The sequence below is a fragment of the Camelus dromedarius genome, chromosome X (genome assembly GCF_036321535.1).
Source record: "Camelus dromedarius isolate mCamDro1 chromosome X, mCamDro1.pat, whole genome shotgun sequence".
NCBI lineage: Eukaryota > Metazoa > Chordata > Mammalia > Artiodactyla > Camelidae > Camelus > Camelus dromedarius.
The window spans coordinates 113,570,301-113,590,581 of record NC_087472.1 but is presented as its reverse complement, the minus strand read 5'-3'; the positions used below and the strand labels follow the sequence as shown (position 1 = coordinate 113,590,581).

At 47.9% G+C, this 20,281-nt stretch overlaps 1 protein-coding gene across 2 annotated transcripts; it reads right to left on the bottom strand.

Moving 5' to 3' along the window:
- Positions 1 to 325: 325 nt before the first annotated feature.
- LOC105103095 (cytokine receptor like factor 2) lies at positions 326 to 20,040 on the bottom strand. 2 transcript variants are annotated; one of them, XM_031446049.2, is made up of 9 exons: positions 19,905 to 20,040; positions 12,857 to 12,959; positions 11,172 to 11,332; positions 9,623 to 9,756; positions 7,888 to 8,050; positions 6,856 to 6,961; positions 4,013 to 4,097; positions 1,417 to 1,545; positions 326 to 382 (listed from the first exon to the last, which is right to left on the bottom strand). In XM_031446049.2, the coding sequence occupies exons 1-9, from the start codon at positions 19,987 to 19,989 to the stop codon at positions 335 to 337; spliced, it is 1,014 nt and encodes a 337-aa protein (XP_031301909.1). In that variant the 5' UTR covers positions 19,990 to 20,040; the 3' UTR covers positions 326 to 334. The 2 variants fall into 2 exon arrangements, with proteins under 2 accessions (XP_031301909.1, XP_031301908.1); XM_031446048.2 differs by lacking the exon at positions 326 to 382 and having other exon boundaries at positions 565 to 1,545.
- Positions 20,041 to 20,281: the final 241 nt, after the last annotated feature.

The window sequence follows — 20,281 nt, the reverse complement described above, 5'->3', positions numbered from 1 at the left end:
TCCCACCACACACACATCATCCCCACCACACACATCATCCCCACCACACACACATCCCCACCACACACATCATCCCCACCACACACACATCCCACCACCACACACATCATCCCCACCACACACACATCCCACCACACACACACATCCCCACCACACACATCATCCCCACCACACACACATCATCCCCACCACACACACATCCCACCACCACACACACATCCCACCACCACACACACATCCCAGCACACACGCATCCCCACCACCACCACACACACCACACACACATCCTCACTACACACGCACCTACACAGACTCCAAGTGTATCTGATCAAACTTATTTACTGCGTCCTGCAGAGAGCGACGAGATAAACTCAGTGTTAGCCTGAAAAAAAAAAAAAAAACAAGACCTTACTAATCTAGAAATCTAGAAACATCCTGTACAAGCAGCCTGGAGGGATGAAATGAACATTCTGCACTATCTACGTGATCACCAACAACCTGCCTACGCCTCCCAACAGTCTCATGCCAACATGTTCTTTTTCTTTTTATTTCAATACAAAAAATAATAATAATGCACACTCAGTGGGAGGTGGGGGTGGGGTGGGTTGGGATGCTTCAGGGGTCCAAGCAGTTTGTACATTCAAATATCTCCTAGACGCAGAATGATGGCCTGAGTGTGGACTTGGGAATTACCATGGAGTCTGCTCAACAAAATGCCTCAGTGGTTGCAAAAAAGAGTCTTTTCCCTTTCGAAGCGAGAGCTGGCGGTCTGGTTGGAGTTAGGATTCCTTCCCTCTGGGAGTGTGGGGGTGGTGCACCTCACCTGCTGGGAATGTGTGTCTCGTAACAAAAGATCCAGGAACCACTCATGAGTGGAAATGGCCAAAGGGCAGGAGGGTGGGCGTGTATGAAGGAAGGTGGTCGCAGCCCACCTGGCTGTCCTCTCTTACAATTTGCATGAACCCAACAACCAGGACTAGTTGTGAGCTGACAGCAAGTCCCAGTCCGGCTGATTTCTGCCTACAGAGAAGCCGTCTTCAAGCCCTTGAATACCAACATGAGGGTATGAAATCTGACACATGGTGCATTGCTTGGGCGGTTGGGCTGTTGGGTGTCCCCAGACACTAGCACCCTTGGTTTTGGGGAGTCCCCTTCACAGTGGTTTTGGGGAGTCCCCTTCACAGTGGTTTTGAGTCCCCGAGATGTTCTCCCAGGTCTTATCACATCAAAATATATTCTGATGGTGAGTTTTGAGTTTGCACCCCCTCAGAACATCATGTATGCGTTGTCACTCATCACAAAAGTAAAACCCCCAAGAGACACCACCTCGCCGCCCTGGGGGTGCTGACAGGGGAGCTGGCCCATGTCCCCAGCAGCCTCTTCCTCCCCCATCGGCGAGAATACGGGGTTGATCACCGTTGTCTTGGGCATCGCGGCCTCTGTCTTGGCGGGCTGGACCACCACAGCTTCTTCTAGGATGCACTCCTGCTCCCCATCTTCCACCTTGTTCAAGTGGGCCACGTTCTGTGTGTCCCTGATCCACTCCTGCAGGGATGAAACACCGGGAATCACACCCAGCAGCAAGCCCTTCCCCTCGGTGATCCCCACCGGTGTCCCCTGGCCAACATCCTAGCCGTCCTCCACGGGACGCCGCTCAGCCTGCAACAGAAAAGCTCTCATGTTTGGCATCTTGTCACGATGTCCGTCATTTCAGACCTGCCTTTTGTCATCAGCCGCAGAGCACTGGCGTGCGGTCACTCCTCACGTGCCAGGGGTGTGCTCCACCCCCCAGCAGGTGTGTTCTCTGAGATGGGGGTGACTTGTTAGAAGGGGAGTTGTCACTTAGCAGTTCCAAGGGGACCACGGAGATTGCATTTTAAACAAAAGTGCCCTGGGGATTCCTGATGGTGGCCAGGACCACATCTGCAGTGGGGCGGGAGGGGTGCTAACGGGGCTCTCTTCCAAAAGTCCTCCCTCCCCAATGGCACTCCCCTTCCCTTGCTCAGCATCCCCCATGTCTTTCTTGTAGCCCCAAGTATTGAAAAGCTTCAGCTTCTCCTGCCCTAAACTCTACTGCTACTCCATCCCCTCTCTCTTGGAGGGGACAGGGGTGCCTCTCCGGAATGTGGCGCCTGGGTACAAGGCTTATTTTGAGCTGAAAGCAACTGAGAATCAATAGATGCGGGGAAAGTTCTCTGCCTTCCCTTGATCTGCCTAAAAGCAGGGGATAAATGTCCCTTTTGGAAAGGAAATATATACTTGTAAAGGGTCACCGTCTCCCTGCCAGTTCCAGAGACAACTCTTATCACCTGAGAGAACTTAAATCATAAAATGTTACTAAACAACCCTAATTTGTCATGCCTTTCCTGGTCACCTGTTCACATCTTACCTGCCACCCCCAAGCCCTAAACACCTTTTCCTTCACCTAGTCTGTTCTCCATGCTCTGTCACAATTTGTTCAAAGGGCCCATCAGCCCCCAGGGCTAATTACTCCTTTGGAGTCTCCCTTCTTTCCTGGAAGCCCTTCCCCATGCACATACAAAAGAAACCTTTTCTCTTTTTAATCTTGGTGTCCATTTAATTTGCAGGTCTCAGAGACAGGACATAAGAGGGTAGAGGAACTTTTTTTTTTCCATTGTTTTTCCCCCTCCCCTACATCCAAGTCATTTTAAAATTCACTTTGTTCCTGTAGGACGTTGAATGGCATAACCCCCTTTCCAAAATGTCCAAGTGCTAACCCTTACCAGAACCTGTGAATGTACCTTTATTCAGAAATAAGATCTTTGGGGGCGTAATTAGTTAAGAATCTGGAGAGCAGGTTTTCCTGGAGGAGGTGGCCCTACATCCACTGACAGTGACCTTAGAAGAGACAGAAGAGGAGAGACACAGACACAGAGGAGACGCCACGTGGAGACGGAGGCAGAGACAGGAGGGAGGCGGCCACCAGCCCAGAGATGGACGCCTGGAGCCCCCAGAAGCTGGAAGAGGCAGAAGGGACCCTCCCCTGGAGCCTCCAGAGGGAGCCCGGCCCTGGAACACCTTGACCTCAGATGTCTGGTCTCCAGGACTAGGGAGGACAAATCTGTGATGTTTTGAGCCACCCAGTTTGTGACCACCCCAGGGAGCTGGCATAACTTTGATCTCACTGTCCTGCAACATGCACGCCTGGGGTCTGCACCATCTGTTGACCTCCTGGGATGGGGGCTGGCCCCTCTCCCTAATTCCTCCCCAGCCCTCCTTAAGCATTCATCACATGAATGAAACAGCGACCACAAACGTTTGAAAGCGGAAGTGTAGGGTCTGTTTTCAGCCCTGCAGAGGGAACAGATTAAGAACACAACTTCCGGATAAGATCAGAAGTCGATTAGGCTGGAAAATCCCATGAAGGGGGTGGGGGGGGGGGGCGGCGCACTGATCTCAGGGGCTGATTTAAAGAGAAGCCACCAGGTGAGACCGTTGGATGTAGTCTCTCTGACCAGAAGAGAAGACGACCGTGCTTTCAGGTCAGAAAAGGCTCAGGGATCAGACAGAGACAAATGACACATGGTATCCCTCATAAGTGGAATCTGAAAAAGTAACACAAATGAATTTGTTTGCAAAACAGAAACAGACTCACAGACGTGGGAAATAAACGAGTGGTTACCAAAGGGGAAAGATACGGGGGAGGTAAAAATTATGAGTTTGGGACTAATAGATACAAATTACTATACATAAAATGAACAGCAAGGACCTACTTTACAGCCCTGGGAAGTATATTCGATACCTTGTCGTAACCTATAATGGAAAAGAAACGAGAAAGAATATATATGTAACGGAATCACTTTGCTGCAGGCCTGAAACTAACGCAGTACTATAAATCAACCACACTTCGATTTAAAAAAAGAAAAGAAAAGATTCACAGGCATCTAAAGAGGCAACAGGGGTAAAGTGAGTTTTTTAAATGGTGCATCGGAGAGAAATCGGGGCAGGACAAAGCAAGCCTGTTTATGGTGCCCAAGGAGACGACACTTACCTGGAAGTTGCCCTGATGAGACTCAAAGAGCCCGGAGAAGGTGAATTTGGGGTCCGGCACGCTGGGCATGACCACCTTCTTAATTCTGAAACGGACACGGGCAGTCGGGTCAGGCAGGCTGGTGCCCCTGTGCAGGGCTGTTGGCGGACCCCCCACAAGGGTCCACGGGGACAGACCTCCACAAGGGGCCCAGGATGGCGGCAGCTTTTGACCTGAGACTCAGCACCCTGGTGGGACTGTGTCCCCAGTTTCAAAACATGTGAGCCCCCTTCCCACCTCCCCACCTCCCAGTCACCCTTGAAGGAGTCGGAAGCAAACTAAGAAACCGCCTTCCCTGGTGCTAAGTCCTTTTGCTGAGTCATTCTTTACTGAGAAGAGCTTGAACCCAAAGGCTGTGCTCCAGGAAGGTGGTTAGCAGGCTGATAATCTCAGAGGAATGGACAGACCCTCCCAGGGCGCAGCCCAGATTTACGGAGGTGAAGAATGTAGCAGCGCCCTGTAAAACACCCGGATTATTACCACCTTTTCTGTTCCATCCAGCTTTTCTATAAAAAACCCCAAGACTCCAACCCGAAGGTGGATCCACAGTTACGTAAGTCTGCTGTGATTCCCCTTTTGCTGGGCAAAGAGAGAAAGCCGTTCTTTTTGGATTCTCCCAAAGCTGTGTCTCCGAGTCTCAATTTGTCTTTCGAGGTACAGAGGCGGGTTTTGTGGCAACGCTCTGCTCCCAGCATCCACATGAAGCCCCCGTCAGGAGGCTGGGGTTAGGGGGCACACGGCCTGTTTCTGCACAGAACTGATTCCTGCTACATAGAAATCACTATTTCTGTTGATGTTATAGACTAAATTGTGTCATTTCCACCCCCTCAACCCGCCATCAAAATTCATAGGTTGAACCCTAGCCCCTCAAACTGAGTGTATCTCGAGGTTGGGCCTTTCAGGAGGTAATTAAGCTGAAATGAGGTCCTAGGGGGGAGTGTGGAGGCAATCAGGACACACCACCCCAAAATACGCCACTAGGGGATAATGATTATTTGGAAGTGAAGATACTTGAGAAACAGCAGACACAGAACAAGCTCTAGCCTTTCCCCCATCTGCCTAAAACCAGAGCCTCAATTTCCCTCTTTAAGAAAAGAGTAAAATAAAATCCCCTTTGCAAAGGTGCCCTCCATCCTGCACCAGGAAAGGGAGAATGAGGCATGTCACTGATGAGTCCACATTGACCACATTTATCTGCCCGGGGTTTCCTCCACACATTTCTTAGTCACTTTCCCACAATTTACCTGCCTGAAGTTCCCAAATCCTTCTTCCTTTGTCTAGGGACTTCTGCACAATTTGTTAAAATGGTACAGAAGCCCCTGGGATTAACTGTCTTGTTAGGTGTTCCCTTCCTTTGTGTGAATCCCCCGTACACATAAAAATGTTACGTCAGTAAAGAAACATATGCTTTTTCTTCTGTTCGTCTGTCTTTGGTCAGTTTAATTCACAGGCCCCCAGGGAAAGAACCTAAGAGTTTCTCATCTAATAGATTCTAACTCAATGTGATTGGTGTCCTTATAAGAAGAGGAGATGAGGACCCAGACACACACAGAGGGACACCCACGTGAGGACACAAGGAGGAGACGGCCATCTACACACCAAGGAGAGAAGGCTCAGGAGACACCGGCCCTGCTCACACCTTGACCTCAGATTTCCAGCCTCCAGGACTGGGAGAAAGTAAGTGTCTATTGTTTGAGATCCTCAGATTTTGGTTCTTTGTTATCTCAGCCTCAAGGAAATAATTCAGTTGATTTCACCATTCATCATGAACATGCACTTCTTTGAAGCCAGGACAAGTGTTCATTTTTGCTTTTTTTTCCCCAAGAAGCATACCCCTCAGTTTTCCTCGGGGGTGATTTCAACTTTGTATCAAAAACACCAAACACGTCACCTGTCAACACCGATACCTGACTGCCTCATCGGCTCCCTAGCAGAGAACCACACTGGTGGCATCTGTTTGAGCTGATCAAAGAGAGAAGATTTTAGACTGAAGAAATAGTGAACGGTTTGCAAAAATGTGGGAAGTAACCCCATGCTGTGTCCAACTGCGATGGAACATCCTTGAAGTTGTCTATGTCAGCCTAGCTCAGACCCAGCCTGAGCGCCCCAGACTGGTGGTCCATCTTTCCAGCTGTTGCCATGGAAACCTCGTCGTAAGAGACCAAGACGGCACCCACAACCCTGGGCATCCGTCCCTTCAAACGTCGCCAAGAGCCAAACGCCTGGGTGTGAGGGAGTTTAGATAAACAGCAAACAGGAAACAGCGGCTGTTAAATTATCACGCAGAAGGCTGGTGAAGTGAACTATTTAATACCGTATTTTTGAACAGCTGTCCATGGTCTCTAAGGATATTGTTTTGCTATATGTGTAACTGGATTTACAAACCACACAAGATTTTCTTGTCCAAGTTTTCTCACATTAGCCACCAAATTGTCTAATTTAATACATCTCAGTAAAAATGTAAAGGTGTTTTAAGCACCTGTCATTCTAACATGACAGGAGGGCCCAGCTCAATAGGGTGTGTCTTTGAGGCAAGGGAATGTGGTTCTAGGAAAAAAAAATTCATACATTCTACTGAATCCATGAAAATATTTCTCAATAAATTCTGAAGGTATCTCTGCACCTTTGGCATTATTTTCCTCTCAATTTTCTTGTCATATACCATTGGCAAAGGGTGCATGGCAGGGAAACTGATATTTGGTTAAACAGCCACATCAGACAATTTTTTTTCACATTTCATGGGCATATTGGAATCAAAGTCCTCTACCCACGTGTCTGAGGATTCCCGGTGGGGTCGTTCTTACCTCTGTAGTTTCCATATAGACAGGAGGAGAAGGGACACCGTCAGGAGTGTGACCAAGCCAGCAATTAAAACGAAACTGGGGAAAAGCTTGTTTTCCTGGCATGAATCTAAAGGAAAACAGAATGAGTGCTATAAGTGTTCAACCGGTAACCACATCACCGTCTAACCCCCCACCCCTGCAGTTTTCTTTTTTCCCTTTATAAATGTTAGGGTTGACACATCTTGATTTTGGTGTGAAATATCCTGGAAAGACACATGGTGTCTTCAGGCAGGCAAACATCAGGCAGGAGGGAGTGTAGAGTAAACTCACTGCCCCAGGGTATGTGGACTGTCAGAGACGTTGGAGGGTATCGGGGCTTGCTTTTGGCTGGCTGGCTGTCTATCTATCTATCTATCTATCTATCTATCATCTATCTATCTTTTCATTCTATCCATCCATACATACATACATACATACATCCAACCATACATACATACATACATACATACATACATACATACATACATACAAATATCTATCTATCTATCTATCACCTATTATCCATCCATCCATCCATCTATGTATCTATCTATCTGTCACCCTATGACTTATCATCCATCCATTCGTCTTCTCTATCACCACCTATCATCCATCCATGTCTATCCATCCATCTCTGTCACTTACCTATCATCTATCTGTATCTTTCATCTATCACCATCAATCTTCATCTGTCCATCTATCTATCAGCTATTTATCAATAACTATCATCTATCTATCTATCATCTGTTTATCTATAGATCTGTCTGTGCATGTATACCTATGTCCATGTAACAACATTCATAACTAACACTCATTATTCTTGCTGTAATAGAAATAAAAGAGGAAATTAGTCCAATGATGAAAGAAACCAGAGGAATCAGCTGAATCACTTCCCCACTGACCTGTGGGGAAGGACTGGGGGTCACCCACGTTTCCCGGTGCCCCATTCCACCCTCCCTCCAAGGTGGGGCTCTGAACCTTTATTGTGCAGCCGTGCTGCAGAACGAGCATTACCTCTTAGCTGACCCCTCTGCTGGTGAACCACTGCTGACCAGTCACTTGGGTACGTGTCAGAGCCGTAGCTGGACTCCAGTGTCTTTATTCTGGCCCGGATGAAATAACACTTTTCAGCATCCAAATTGTCAATGGTAACATTGCAGGTCATTGCCTCCTTGGACTGGAGGAAGAAACAGACATGATGATCCACAACTTGACCCAAGACATTTTTTTATCTTCACACCAGGGACTCACACAGGATTCCTCCCTGCAGGATTTCACACTTTTGTCTCACTTCCTCTGTCTGCCTGGATCTTTATCTTTGAAACAACAACAAAAATTGAGGCAGCAACACCTCTACATGTCCCTCCAAAAAACAAACAAACAAAAAAATCCTTTATAACAAATACAATTACAGATGCTTTCAAAGAGTTAGTAAGTTCTTCCTTTAAAAAAAAACGTTAATTTTTAATTGAAGTAGAGTTGCTGTGCAGTATTATATTGTTACAGGTGTATAAGAGTGATTCACAGATTTTAAAGATTATAGTCATTCATAGGTATTATAGAATATTAATCATTTTTTTAATGAATATAAAAGTAATGCATGCTTACTTTTGAGATTTTGGAAAATACACACACACACACACACACACACACACAAAAGCCAAATAAGACACTTAAAACCCTTCTTTATTTTAATTCCAAAATATTATCATTATTAACAAATTGATATCATTCCTTTCATCTGCGGTGCATTCATGGAATACAGTATTTAATGCACACATTGCTTCTTATGACTAATTATTTTCTGAAACACATTTTGATGGCCCTTAAGCATTTTGTTATGAACATCACATCATTTCTTTGACTAGCCTCTTGCTGTGTGGCATGTAAGTGGTCCCCAAGGCTCTGCATTTATTTTAGGTAAGGCTTCCATAGACGCCTTTGTGCCTACAACCTCTTCCACGTTTCAAATTAGTTCCTTAGGATCGATTTCTACAAAGAGAATCAATCGGTCAGAACCAGGTCTGGGAATAAGGTCTTAACATTCGCCGACGCTCAGCAAAATTAAACAATTATCGTATTTTAGGTTTTGCTGTTTAGGCCAACTCCAGAATGCCTCTGTTTTAATTTCTCTGGTTTTTTTTGTTGACCAGATTCTATTCTTCTGGGTCCAGCCATGTGCATGGTTTTCTCTTTTCTGATCCGTCCCCTCCCCTCCTGCTTTTGTTACATACGAGTGCCTCACGATGGTATCTTACCCGCATTTTTTTACCCTTATTTCAGTATCTCACTGCCACAGTTTCCAAATCTTAGGGTGCATCACACCGGGAACGCCTCACCCCGGCTTGTCCCTGATCATCCTCCTTTCGGGCACTTGTTTTACCAGAATTCTTCTGTCTCTTTTCTTCCTCCTCCTTGGATCCATTATGAAGTCTCCACTCCAAACAATACGCAAATCACTCACCCATATGCGTTCCCGTGGCCAGAACAGGTACATTTTGCCCTGAACCATCCTACTCCCTAAGGTGCACTGCCCTCAGCTGTCTTGGAGATGGTCTCCTGGGAAATTCAATCGGGTGCGATGGGTTTGGAGGTGCAGGAGAGCAAATGTGACAGAGAGAAATCGGAACTGAAATGTCCTCTTCTGGCTTTGTCATTAGCTCATGGCCAGCTCTCCTCGTGTCACTGCCCCGAGCCCCACTTACTCATGTTTGGCCTGAGACGGTGCCAAGGAGACGCCCACCCTCACCTGCCACTCGGTGTCAAAGGTGCTCTTATACTGGATTTCATAGAGGAGATCTTTGTACAGCAGGTCAGGACACACCACCGTCACTGCTTCCTGGTGCCACTGGAAGCTCAGGTCTCTTGGGGACCTGGGTTTCACTAAGAAGGAGAAACAGCAGAATGACCACCGCTTCTGCAAAGATCAGTGTTGCACATCTCTAAACGTACAGTGGTAAGTTGGCTTGGATTCGCTTTCCTCTGCCTGTTTCAATCCTTCCTCTAGTACCCATGAGATCCGGGGTCTCATTGTCCTTATTGCATTTACAGTGGAAGTTTTAACCAGGACTCCAAGGACCTGGAGGTGTCTCATGGAAGGAGCTCCCTGAGAAACTTCCGTGTATCTGATATGGGATGGATCACGTCCCCAGCAGAAAAAGTTACGTTGAAGTCCTGGCCCCTAGGACCTCAGAGTGTGACCATACTTGGAAACAGAATCATGACAGATGTAACTGTTCAAGGTACGATGAGGTTGTACTGGAGCAGCACGAACCCAAATCCCATATGACTGGTGTCCTCATTGTCCACCTGGTGATGGGGACAGAGGTGGAGGTGATGCACCTACAAGCCAAGGACAGCCCGCAGCCTCCAGAAGCCGGGATGGAGGATGGAACAGTCTCCCACAGAGTCTTCAGAAGGAGCCAGCCCTACCGACATCTTGATTTCAGACGTCCAGCCTTCTAAACGATAGGGGAATTTGAGTTCCGGTTGTTTTATGCAACCCATTTTGTGGCCCTTTGTTACAGCAGCCCCAGCAAACTAAAACCAAGAGGGACCACAGAAGACATTGCAAGAGACTGCTTCCCGCTCAGCCAGTCCTTTAGAAAATGGACAGGTGTGGGTTGCGCAGTGCCCTCCAACAAACTGTCTTCCAGTCCTAATCTCTCACCACTGCGAATGGGATTTTATTTGGAAATAGGGTCTTTACAGATGCAATCAAGATAAAATGAGACTGTCCTGGAGGAGGCTGGCTCTACATCCAATAACAAGTCTTTAGAAGGGTCAGAAGAAGAAAGACAGACACAGAGGAGAAGCCACGTGGAGACAGAGGCAGAGATTAGAACCCAAGGAGGACCAAGGATTACCATCACCTCCCAGGAACCGAGAGAGATGCTTGGAGCAGAATTTCCCTCAGAACCTCCAGAAGGCACCAACCCTGCACATTCCTTGATTTTGGACTTCTGGTTTTCAGAACTGGGAGACAATAAGGTACTCAGTTCCTGGTGAATGTTTATGGCAGCCCTAGGAAATTTCTTCAATGTCTATGATTTTATCAGTAGAGGGTTCATGGCTTTCATATTGGATTCTGAAATGGACGTCTGACATCCTATCACTCAAAAAAAAAAGAAAAGAAAAGGAAAGATAAAGAAAGAAAAGAACTACTACATTATAGAAATCTAGACTGAAAAATGAATATTTGGAGCAAGACTTTTACTACGTTTGCTCCGTGTCTCCCAACCCAAGATGGACACATCTCCCAATCCAAGGTGACCCTCGAAAGGCACTTAAGCACGTACGGTAAGTGCTGGTCCATAGACTGTTGGTGAGAAGGGAGTATGTTCCATTCCGGATGGAAAAATGTAGAACTTCATCGTTTCCTAGAAGGAGGCACCCGCTGGTATAACCTTGTTGAAAAATATAGTTGGAACATTGTCTGTACATCTCATTGCTCCTTAATCTGTGATTTAAAAAAAACAGAACCATTCAGCCGTGTAGCATCCCTAAAAATAACACCTTAAGGGCCATCCCTTTGTTCCACGTCTCAGCCTCAGACTCTGTTTGGGTACCCTTGTTGGTCATTTCAATGATCCCCCTCTGCTTACAACTACAGCAAGACCTGTCAAAACAGGAAAGTATCCCCTCCCTCAAATATTTAAACCCCTTGAATGACTCCCATAGGGGGTTGAATTGTGCCCCCCCCCCAAATGCATCCCCAGAATCTGGGAATGGGACCATATTTGGAAATAAGATTTGTACATATGTAATTAAGAGAAGGATCTTGAGCAAACATCATCCTGGATTAGAGTGGGTCCTTAATTCAATGAAGACATCCTTCTAAGAGACAGGAAAGGATACACAGAGACATAGAGGAAACATGGTCATGTGAAGATGAAGGCTAAGATGGGAAGGGTGTGACCACCAGCCCAGGGACACCTGGAGCTCCCAGAACCTGGAAGAAGCAGGAAGGACCCTCCCCTGGAGCCTCAGGTGAGCTCAGCCCTGCCCACACCTTGATCTCAGACATCTGGTCTTCGGGACTAGGAGAAGATGAATTTTTGTTGTTCTAACCTGCCCAGTTTGTGGTACTTTGTTTTGGCTGCCCCCAGGAGACTAACTGACCAGCAGAGTAACCAATTCCTTTATTTGAGGAAGTGCTTGTAATAGGAAGATGCCAAGATTGGGCATCTCTCTGAGGCTTCTGTGAAATATTAAGAAGAAACACAGTACCCAGCCTGAGACCACAGTATGCTCCATCCTTCACACGTCAGACCCAAGCAGTGATGAAATCAAGAATTATCTCCTTCATAACTGAAGGAACTGATGCTCAGAAAGCTCAAGGGACTTGTCTGTGGGGCCACCTGTATCATCCAGCAGTTTTTTTTTTCCTGTGAGTCTTAATTTCCAAATAAATTTGTCTTAAAATTTCCCTTTTCTGTACACTTTCCCATTTATCTCATGCATTATCAAATGGCCAAGACTCAACCCCACATCAAACACCTCCTCTTTGCAGAATTGGGACTAAATTCACTTGAAAAACCCTTCCTCCCACAGGTATACTCCTATCAGCGAATGTGTCAGGCAAGGCAAATCTGTCTCCCATAAAAGGGAGACACATTTTGGAAGGCGGCCCCTGGTCACCAGGTGGGAAAAGTCTCAGCCAGGGCTGGGTAACAGGTGGCATCTCTCCAGTAAAAGGTAGGGGCTGAGACATTGCAGATGGCACTGAGGGAACAAAGCCATGTGTGAATGTTCTGAAGAATCTAGGTGGTTTCGAGTGTGAGTCACTCATCACTCGGTTAGAAGGATTGGCAGCTGTGGTTGTGGTTGTGGTAGGGCTAAGGGCTAAACAGGACACACACATCCACACCTGCACATTCAGATTCTTCACACTTTCACCTTTTGGCCCTCCCAATTGTTGACGTCTTCCAAGGGGAGCTATTTTAGCAAAAGGGGTGGTTTTTCCCTTCCTGGGGGCACGTACTTGTAGAAGAAGGTCAGATTCGTCCCAGGGTGCTCACTCGCATTCCATGTAACCTGCACGGTCTCAAAATTAAAGTTGATGATATGAAGCTGTAGTGGTTCTCCTGGGCGGAAAGAGACAAAGAGCAGAGATTTTTGAGGCAATGCTGGAAAGAAATTGAAATTTGTGAAAATGATGTCAGCACCCACGTTGTGAGATTGATAGAGTTCTTCAAAGGGACGGAGACAACCAAGATTGTAATGGTCAGTCAGAAAACTCAATCACTTGGAGAGACAGCAGTCAGCTGCAAGATTACAGCTGACTTTCTTTCTTTCTCTTCTTTTTTTTTTTTTCTTTCTTTATTTTTCTTTCTTTTTTTTTTTAATAGCTGACTTTCTTCTCACATTCGCAAGAGGTGAGAAGCCACAAGCAGCCATTCATGTGAGGAGTAGACAGTGAGTGCCAACTGTGTGTTGTCCAGTGGTGCCATGTTCTGTGGACAGATGGAGAGGCGTTGGACACTGTCCCCCACCCACCAAGCTCACGGTCCTACTCAGAACACCACACAAGACAATGAGAAGAAGCTCAGGAGAAGGAGGTCCTTCAGCATTTGCTTCTAAAGTACCTTAGGCTTCACCCCTGTCAGAATGGCCATCACCCAAAAGACCACAAGCAACAAGTTCTCACGAGGCCGTGGAGAAAAGGGAGCCCTCATGCACCACTGGTGGGAATGGAAGGTGGTGCAGCCACTGGGGAAGACAGTATGGAGGTTCCTCCAAAAACTGAAAATAGAACTACCATACAATCCAGCAATCCCACTCCTAGGCATGTATCTGGAGGGAACTCTAACTGGAATAGACACATGCAGCCCAATGTTCATAGCAGCACTATTTACAACAGCCAAGATGTGGAATCAACCTAAACGTCCATCCACAGATGACTGGATAAAGAAAATGTGGTATATTTATACAAAGGAATACTACTCAGCCATGAAAAAGAATGAATTAATGCCATTTGCTGCAACGTGGATGGACCTGGAGATGATCATGCTAAGTGAAGTAAGTCAGACAGTGAAAGACAAATACCATATGGTATCACTTATATGTGGAATCTAAAAAATACAACAAACTAGTGAATATAACAAAAATGAAGCAGACTCACAGATGCAGAGAACAAGCCAGTGGTAACCAGTGGGGACAGGGAAGGGAGAGGGGCAAGATTGGGGGAGGGGATTAAGAGGAACAAACTATTAGGTATAAAATAAATAAGCTACAAGGACATATTGTGCAGCACAGGAAAATAGAGCCAATATTGAATAATAGCTATACACAGAGTATAATCTCTAAAAAAAAATTGTGAGTCACTATGCTGTATACGTGAAACTAAATATATTATAAATCAACTCTATCTCAGTTTAAAATAATAAAATATTTAAAAAAGAAAACGTGTACATTTTTCCTTCCCACCCATTTGAAATATACATAGATCCTTTTAAAAGTTAATTCGCTTTTGCAAGAGTTGGGACCTAGAAATCACTTTCTCAAGGGAACCAACTCTTTGAACTGAGTATATCAAGGGACACTGTGCCCCATCTCCACTTCCTGCGAGCAGGTAAGTGTCTGGCTCCATGCTATAAAAGTGCTTCCTGTCGTGAAGACAGGAGACATTAATGTTTCCATTGGATAAAGCCAATTAGCTGGCCCAGGTGGTCACTCCTGTTGGAAGGCGAGTTTAAGAAGAATTATGCATGATAAATGGTGTTGGGGGGTCCTCCCATCCGAGGGCTACTTAGCGTTAACCTTGAGAAGGTGCGTGTAGGGGATGGTGTCCACCTAGCTCTATAAAAGGACATCTGTCTTGGCCATCCCTTCATGAATGGCGTGTGAATTATAACGCATTCTGGTTCCATGCTTATCCAGTAACAAAATCGGTTTTCTCTCATCTCTACATTGGAGGGAAGAATTCTACGTTGGCGAGAGATTTTGGTTTTGTTTAAATTTCCACCACCAACATGAGAGACACCCCCACCTGTCCAGGAATCACTCGCCCCACCCCGCCTCCACCGGCCGTCGGTGATGAACATTCCTCGTGGGGCCATTTCCACTGGAAGAAGCCGTCTGGCTCTCATGAGCTCACCATCCCCAGCTCTGCATGTCAGCTCCTGAACGGAAACAACTCGGGGCCACCAGAAAACCTGTTGGCACTTAGAAAGCACGCATTCATTTTACTGACTATTATGAGCTTATTTGGAAATTTGGGGAGGCAAAGGCATAAATTGGAAAGTGTACTGGGACAGCCTTGGTGACAAAAGGTGTCCTGCCGAGAGAGAGACAGAGAGAGAGATGGACAGAGGGAGGGAGGGGGGTCTCTGAGTACTGACTTCCACACTCCATCAATACTGCACTCGTATTAAAAACCCCACCTTCATGGAGACCGCCACACCCACCCCAGGAGCACGGTGGGGAACACCTGTGCCGTCAAGAACAGAACCAACTCATAGAGACAAATTCTGCGGGATTCCACTCACACGAAGTTCCTGGCATCGTCAGATTCCACGACAGGCAGTACGATGGTGGGTCCGGGGCCTGGGGAGGGGCTGGGGAGTCAGCGTTTCATGGGGACACAGTCTCAGTTTGGGAAGATGGGCAAGTTCTGGAGATGATGGTGGGGACAGTGGCACAACAATGTGAATGGACTTAATGCCACTGAAATGGACCCTTAGAAATGGTTAAGATGGCAAGTTTTATGGGCTGTGTGTTTTATCATAATTTAAAAAAAAAAGAAGCAATGTTATTTTGCTTTATAAAAAAATTTGTATTTAAACACATAATTTTGTGAGACGTCTCAAAGTAAAGCTGTTGTTCATGATCTGGACTTGAGATGGGTGTGTGTTAAGAAATGATTGAAATGGATTTCACTGTCTTGTTTTGATTTCTGATCATGCAGGCATTCTGATCTGGGGACATCCGAGCAAAATTCTAAAAATTATCTCTTGGATAAAGAGAATGGGGTCCATGCACCCTGGGGAATATTACTCACCCAGGAAAAGGAGTGAAGCTCTGACACAGGCTACAATGTGGATGGACCTTGAACACAGGATGCTCCATGACAGAAGCCGATACAGAAGGGCACACAGGGTGTGATTCCATTTACAGGAAACGCCCAGAACAGGCAAATACACAGACAGAAAGTGGGTTCATAGTGCCAAGGGACTGGGAGATGGGGAGGGGAAGTGACAGCTCATGGGGATGGGGGTCTCTGTTTGAGGGGATGAGGACATCCTAAAATTGACTGTGGTGCTGGTTGCACAGATCTGTGAATAGACTAAAAACCACTGAACTGTGAAATTATAAATTATGGTAAAATGTGCTACAAAGAGGACTATAGTCAATATTTTATAGTAACTATAAATGGAGCATCACCATTAAAAATGATGAATCACTGTATTGTACACCTGTAACATATAATATTATACATCAACTAAACTTCAATGAAAAAAACACATTGAATTGTGAGCTTTAAATGGGTGAGTGGTACGCAAATTATATCCCAGTAGAGCTGTTACCCAAACACCCATCCCGCCTTCCTCCTTTCTTGTGTAGCTTCGCCTCCGTGGCTTCTCCTCACTTCTGACGGGGACCTTCTCTAACCCTGATGAGCAGGGACCCCCCCATGGGGGAGGGTCTTGCAAACGAGGTCACTGTCGTCAACGCCGCTGTCTCTCCCGGATCCAGATGGATGTGAAACCGCGTGGTGCATTCGACAAGCTGCCTTGGTTCTGTCACACACACACACAAACACACACACAAACACACACACACACACACACACACACGTGCCCTTTTCTTTTCTTTCTTTTTTTTTTTTTTTTTTCACTTTTCCTCAGAAAACCACCAAAGCTGCGGGCAATCCGGAGATGAACAGCTGTGCAGACCGTGGGCCTCCAGTGAGCAGTTGCGTCCTTTAAATACCGAGCATTCCCTTCGCAGTTTAGAACCCGCTTCCCGGTTTTTTAGAAACTTTACAGAAAAGGTGGTGGATGAACCATGAGAATGTGTTCTCAGGAACGCGGGCATCCTGAGGGACTCTGTGCCCGAGCACTCGTGGAAATTTCCAGAGTGGTGGGGGAGGGGGGCGAGTAAGGGCAAAGCAGCTCAGGGGGGAAATCGGGGGTGCCCACATTCGATCATTTCACGTGCACGCCTGGGGTCGCTTCCCCTCCGCCCGAGATAAGGCAGGCTAAGTGGTTTCGGCAGTGACACCGACGTAGGGCCTGCGGTGCCAATCACATTGGAAAGCCTTCGCATCGGGTTCTTTATCTGCCCCGAAGGAGAGGCAGGGGCTGGGGAACCGCTGACGTAAGATCCCCACATACAGGGGGGGTCCCCAGTGAAATGGGGTGCGGGGACATCGGGGTGGGCGGGGACGCAGGAAGAGGGACCCTGCCCAGCGACTGCTGCCCTGAGCTCTCGGGATGTGACCCCCGCCCCTTGCCCGGCTTCTGGGGGCTCTCGGCCCCGAGCTCACGGCCACTGACCCCACGGGCTGCAAATCCAGGTTCCCAGAGCTCAGAATAGTCCCCTCTGGTTAAACTCCTTCCTTCCTTCCTTCCTTGTTTTCTGTGCCTCTCCTCCTCTGTCTCTTCTAAGGACACTGTCCTTGGCTACAGGGCCACCTCCTCCAGGAAGACCTCCTCTCAGGTCCTTCACTTCATCACGTCTGCAGAGACCTTGTTTCCAAATACGGTCCCATTCTGAGGTTCCCAGAGTCAGGCCTTAAAGATGTCCTCTTGGGAGACACCATTCAGCCTTAAACAGGAGGGCGCCCGACACACAAGAGTATCTGGATAAGGCTCCTGGGCATGTACCCTCCTGGGGCAGGGCTACCTACATCTTGCTGGTGTCAGTGGGGGGCTGGGTGTGCTCGGGCCTCCTCCGTGTGCAGGGGGTACACTTGCCCCCTGGGGCCTCCGCAAGGTGCATCACACGTCAGCAACACGACAGGCGAGGTGAAGTCCAGGGTCGCCAGGCCTGAATCCCTGTGCACTTGGGGTAAACATCTGGGCTCCGGGTTATTACAGGGCGTCAGGAACTGCATGGTGTGTCCCTCGCCACCCCCTTTCTACAGCTTCAAGCTCTCATCTCCCATCCATCTGTCTTCATCCTCGATTGTCCCGGTTTCCCCGATTCTGCCCTGACCCCACTTCTGGTCTGCCTGCCGCCCTGGTCTCCGTGCCTCCCATGCCATAAGCAGGATTTCCAGCCCCCACGGCCGCTGGTCAGCGAAGGGTCTGTGGGCTGACTGAAGACTGACGGCTCCTTGGTCTGTGTGGCAGGCAGGGGTACAGGCTCCCTCCCCCCCGCATCACCCCTGAACCTTTAATGAGCCCCTGTCTGCTCACTCGCTCGCTCAAACACACATACACACTCCCGCTCTTTCCAGCCCCTCCTTATTTCTGCACCAGTTCACATGGATTCATGGGGGCATTTTGGGCAAACACGCACCGGCATCACGCCCCGCCGGAAACACATGGTGACCTCGGACGGACAGATGATCTGGAAGCCCAGTGGAGCCAGGAAGTCTCCATGTGTTGGTTAGAAATGGCTCGACTGGGTGGAACTGGTCCCTGCCCATCTCGGGGACCTCGGGTGGGGAGGGGGACGCTTTCCTAAGCCTGTGCCTGGCGGGACCACAGTTCCCACTAACACCTCACAGGCTTCCACACCTGTAGTGACCGCGGGTGACAGGAGAGCTCGCAAACCACAAAGGCCCTTCGCGAAGAAAGCAGGCTGTGCATTTTCTGAGACGTTCCTAGGAAGGTTCTGAGTGAGGATGAGAACCTGCTTGGGTGGGACCCTCCTTCCATCCACGCACAGCCCCTCACACCCACTTCAGCCCACGATGTGCTTCGAGTGGCTCAGAATCCAGAACTGGTCTATGCTGCACTTTCCTCATTAAAACTCTGCATTGAGCGGGGTGAGACATCAGGAGGGAGAAACAGATCTCAGGGCACCTCCTTGAGTCCGCGGCCACGGGGACCCCCAGCACAGATGAATCCCTCCTCCCTCTGCTGCTGGATTTGACCACATGGAATCAGACCAAAGGGCATTGCACACAGCTTGGGAATTACGACGGGGACACCCCAGGGGACACCCCGCATGCAGGGTCCCTCACCTTCCTCGCTGTGTCTGCTGGAAATCCCAGTTTGCAACGCCAAGTCTGCAGCACAGAGGGTCTCTGGGGACCCTTTCAAGCCAGGTAGGCAAGAGGTGGGCTCAGACTGGGAATGTCAAGTATGGGGTGATGCGTGGGGGCAGCTCAGAAGCTAAACAGCACGGACATGCCATCACCAGCTCCCATCTGGGCTGCCCTGGAGCTGGAAAGTCAAATCAGAGCTGCCTGATTTGTGCAAGGCCGCCCCACCATCCCCGCGGGGATGGGGTCCCTCCCGGCTGCCTCATCCCACTGGTGCCTTTTGACAAAGCTTGTAACATGATCATGCAGCCTGCCAACAATTTTCTGGAAAAGCCCCAGGAACCAGGCTCTGAGGACAGAGAAAGGAGATGCTAATTATCATTCTCAGAAGGCAGAGCCAGCCGGACAGACAGTCCCACAGCCCATGGAAGGGAAGCCCTCGTCTTTCTCAGAGGCACCCTGGTGACATGATCTCATCTCGAGAAACTAAATTTTCATTTAAACAAAAGCCTTCCACATTTTTTGGAGGCAGACACAGCGATGAAGCCGCCAAGATTCTCAATTCGACAGACAAGGGCTCTTTTAAAGTTTTTTCCCATTCGTGCCTCATCATGAATTCAATGAAGAACGCGCCCTTTGCATCAGGCAAACTCAGGTTTGCAGAGACCCAGAGCAAGCAGAACAGTTGCAAAAGGCACCCAAAAGAAAGAAAGAAAGAAAGAAAGAAAGAAAGAAAGAAAGAAAGAAAGAAAGAAAGAAAGAAAGAAAGAAAGAAAGAAAGAAAGAAAGGGAAAAGAAAAAAGAGAAAAAAGCAAGGTATTAAAAAGATGGACATTTCACACAGACAGTGGCCACCTGTGCCAGCGTGACTTACCCGTCGGCTCCGGTTCCCCTGAAGCCACCCAGTGTCCCAGCAGGAAGACGGCTGAGCCAGCCCAGGCCAGAAAGACACGCCTCATGCTGGGAGGAAGGAGGAGGCAGAGAGCAGAAGGTCGGCACCTCGGGGGGGACTTCGGTTCATGACTAATGTGCGAAGGTCACCCCGCTTTTAAAAGGCGGAATAGAAACTAGGGAAATGACTACAGGAAACAGTCATGCTTTATTTTAAAAGATGACTCTTGTCAAAAAAAAAAAAAAAACATGATCACTTTCGCAGCCCCGCCAGTTACTTTTCGCAGCCTCGCCAGGCAAGCCTCACCTGAAACTTGATCAGATATGCATGTTTCTAAGTCCGGGATCCTTGCCCTTTGA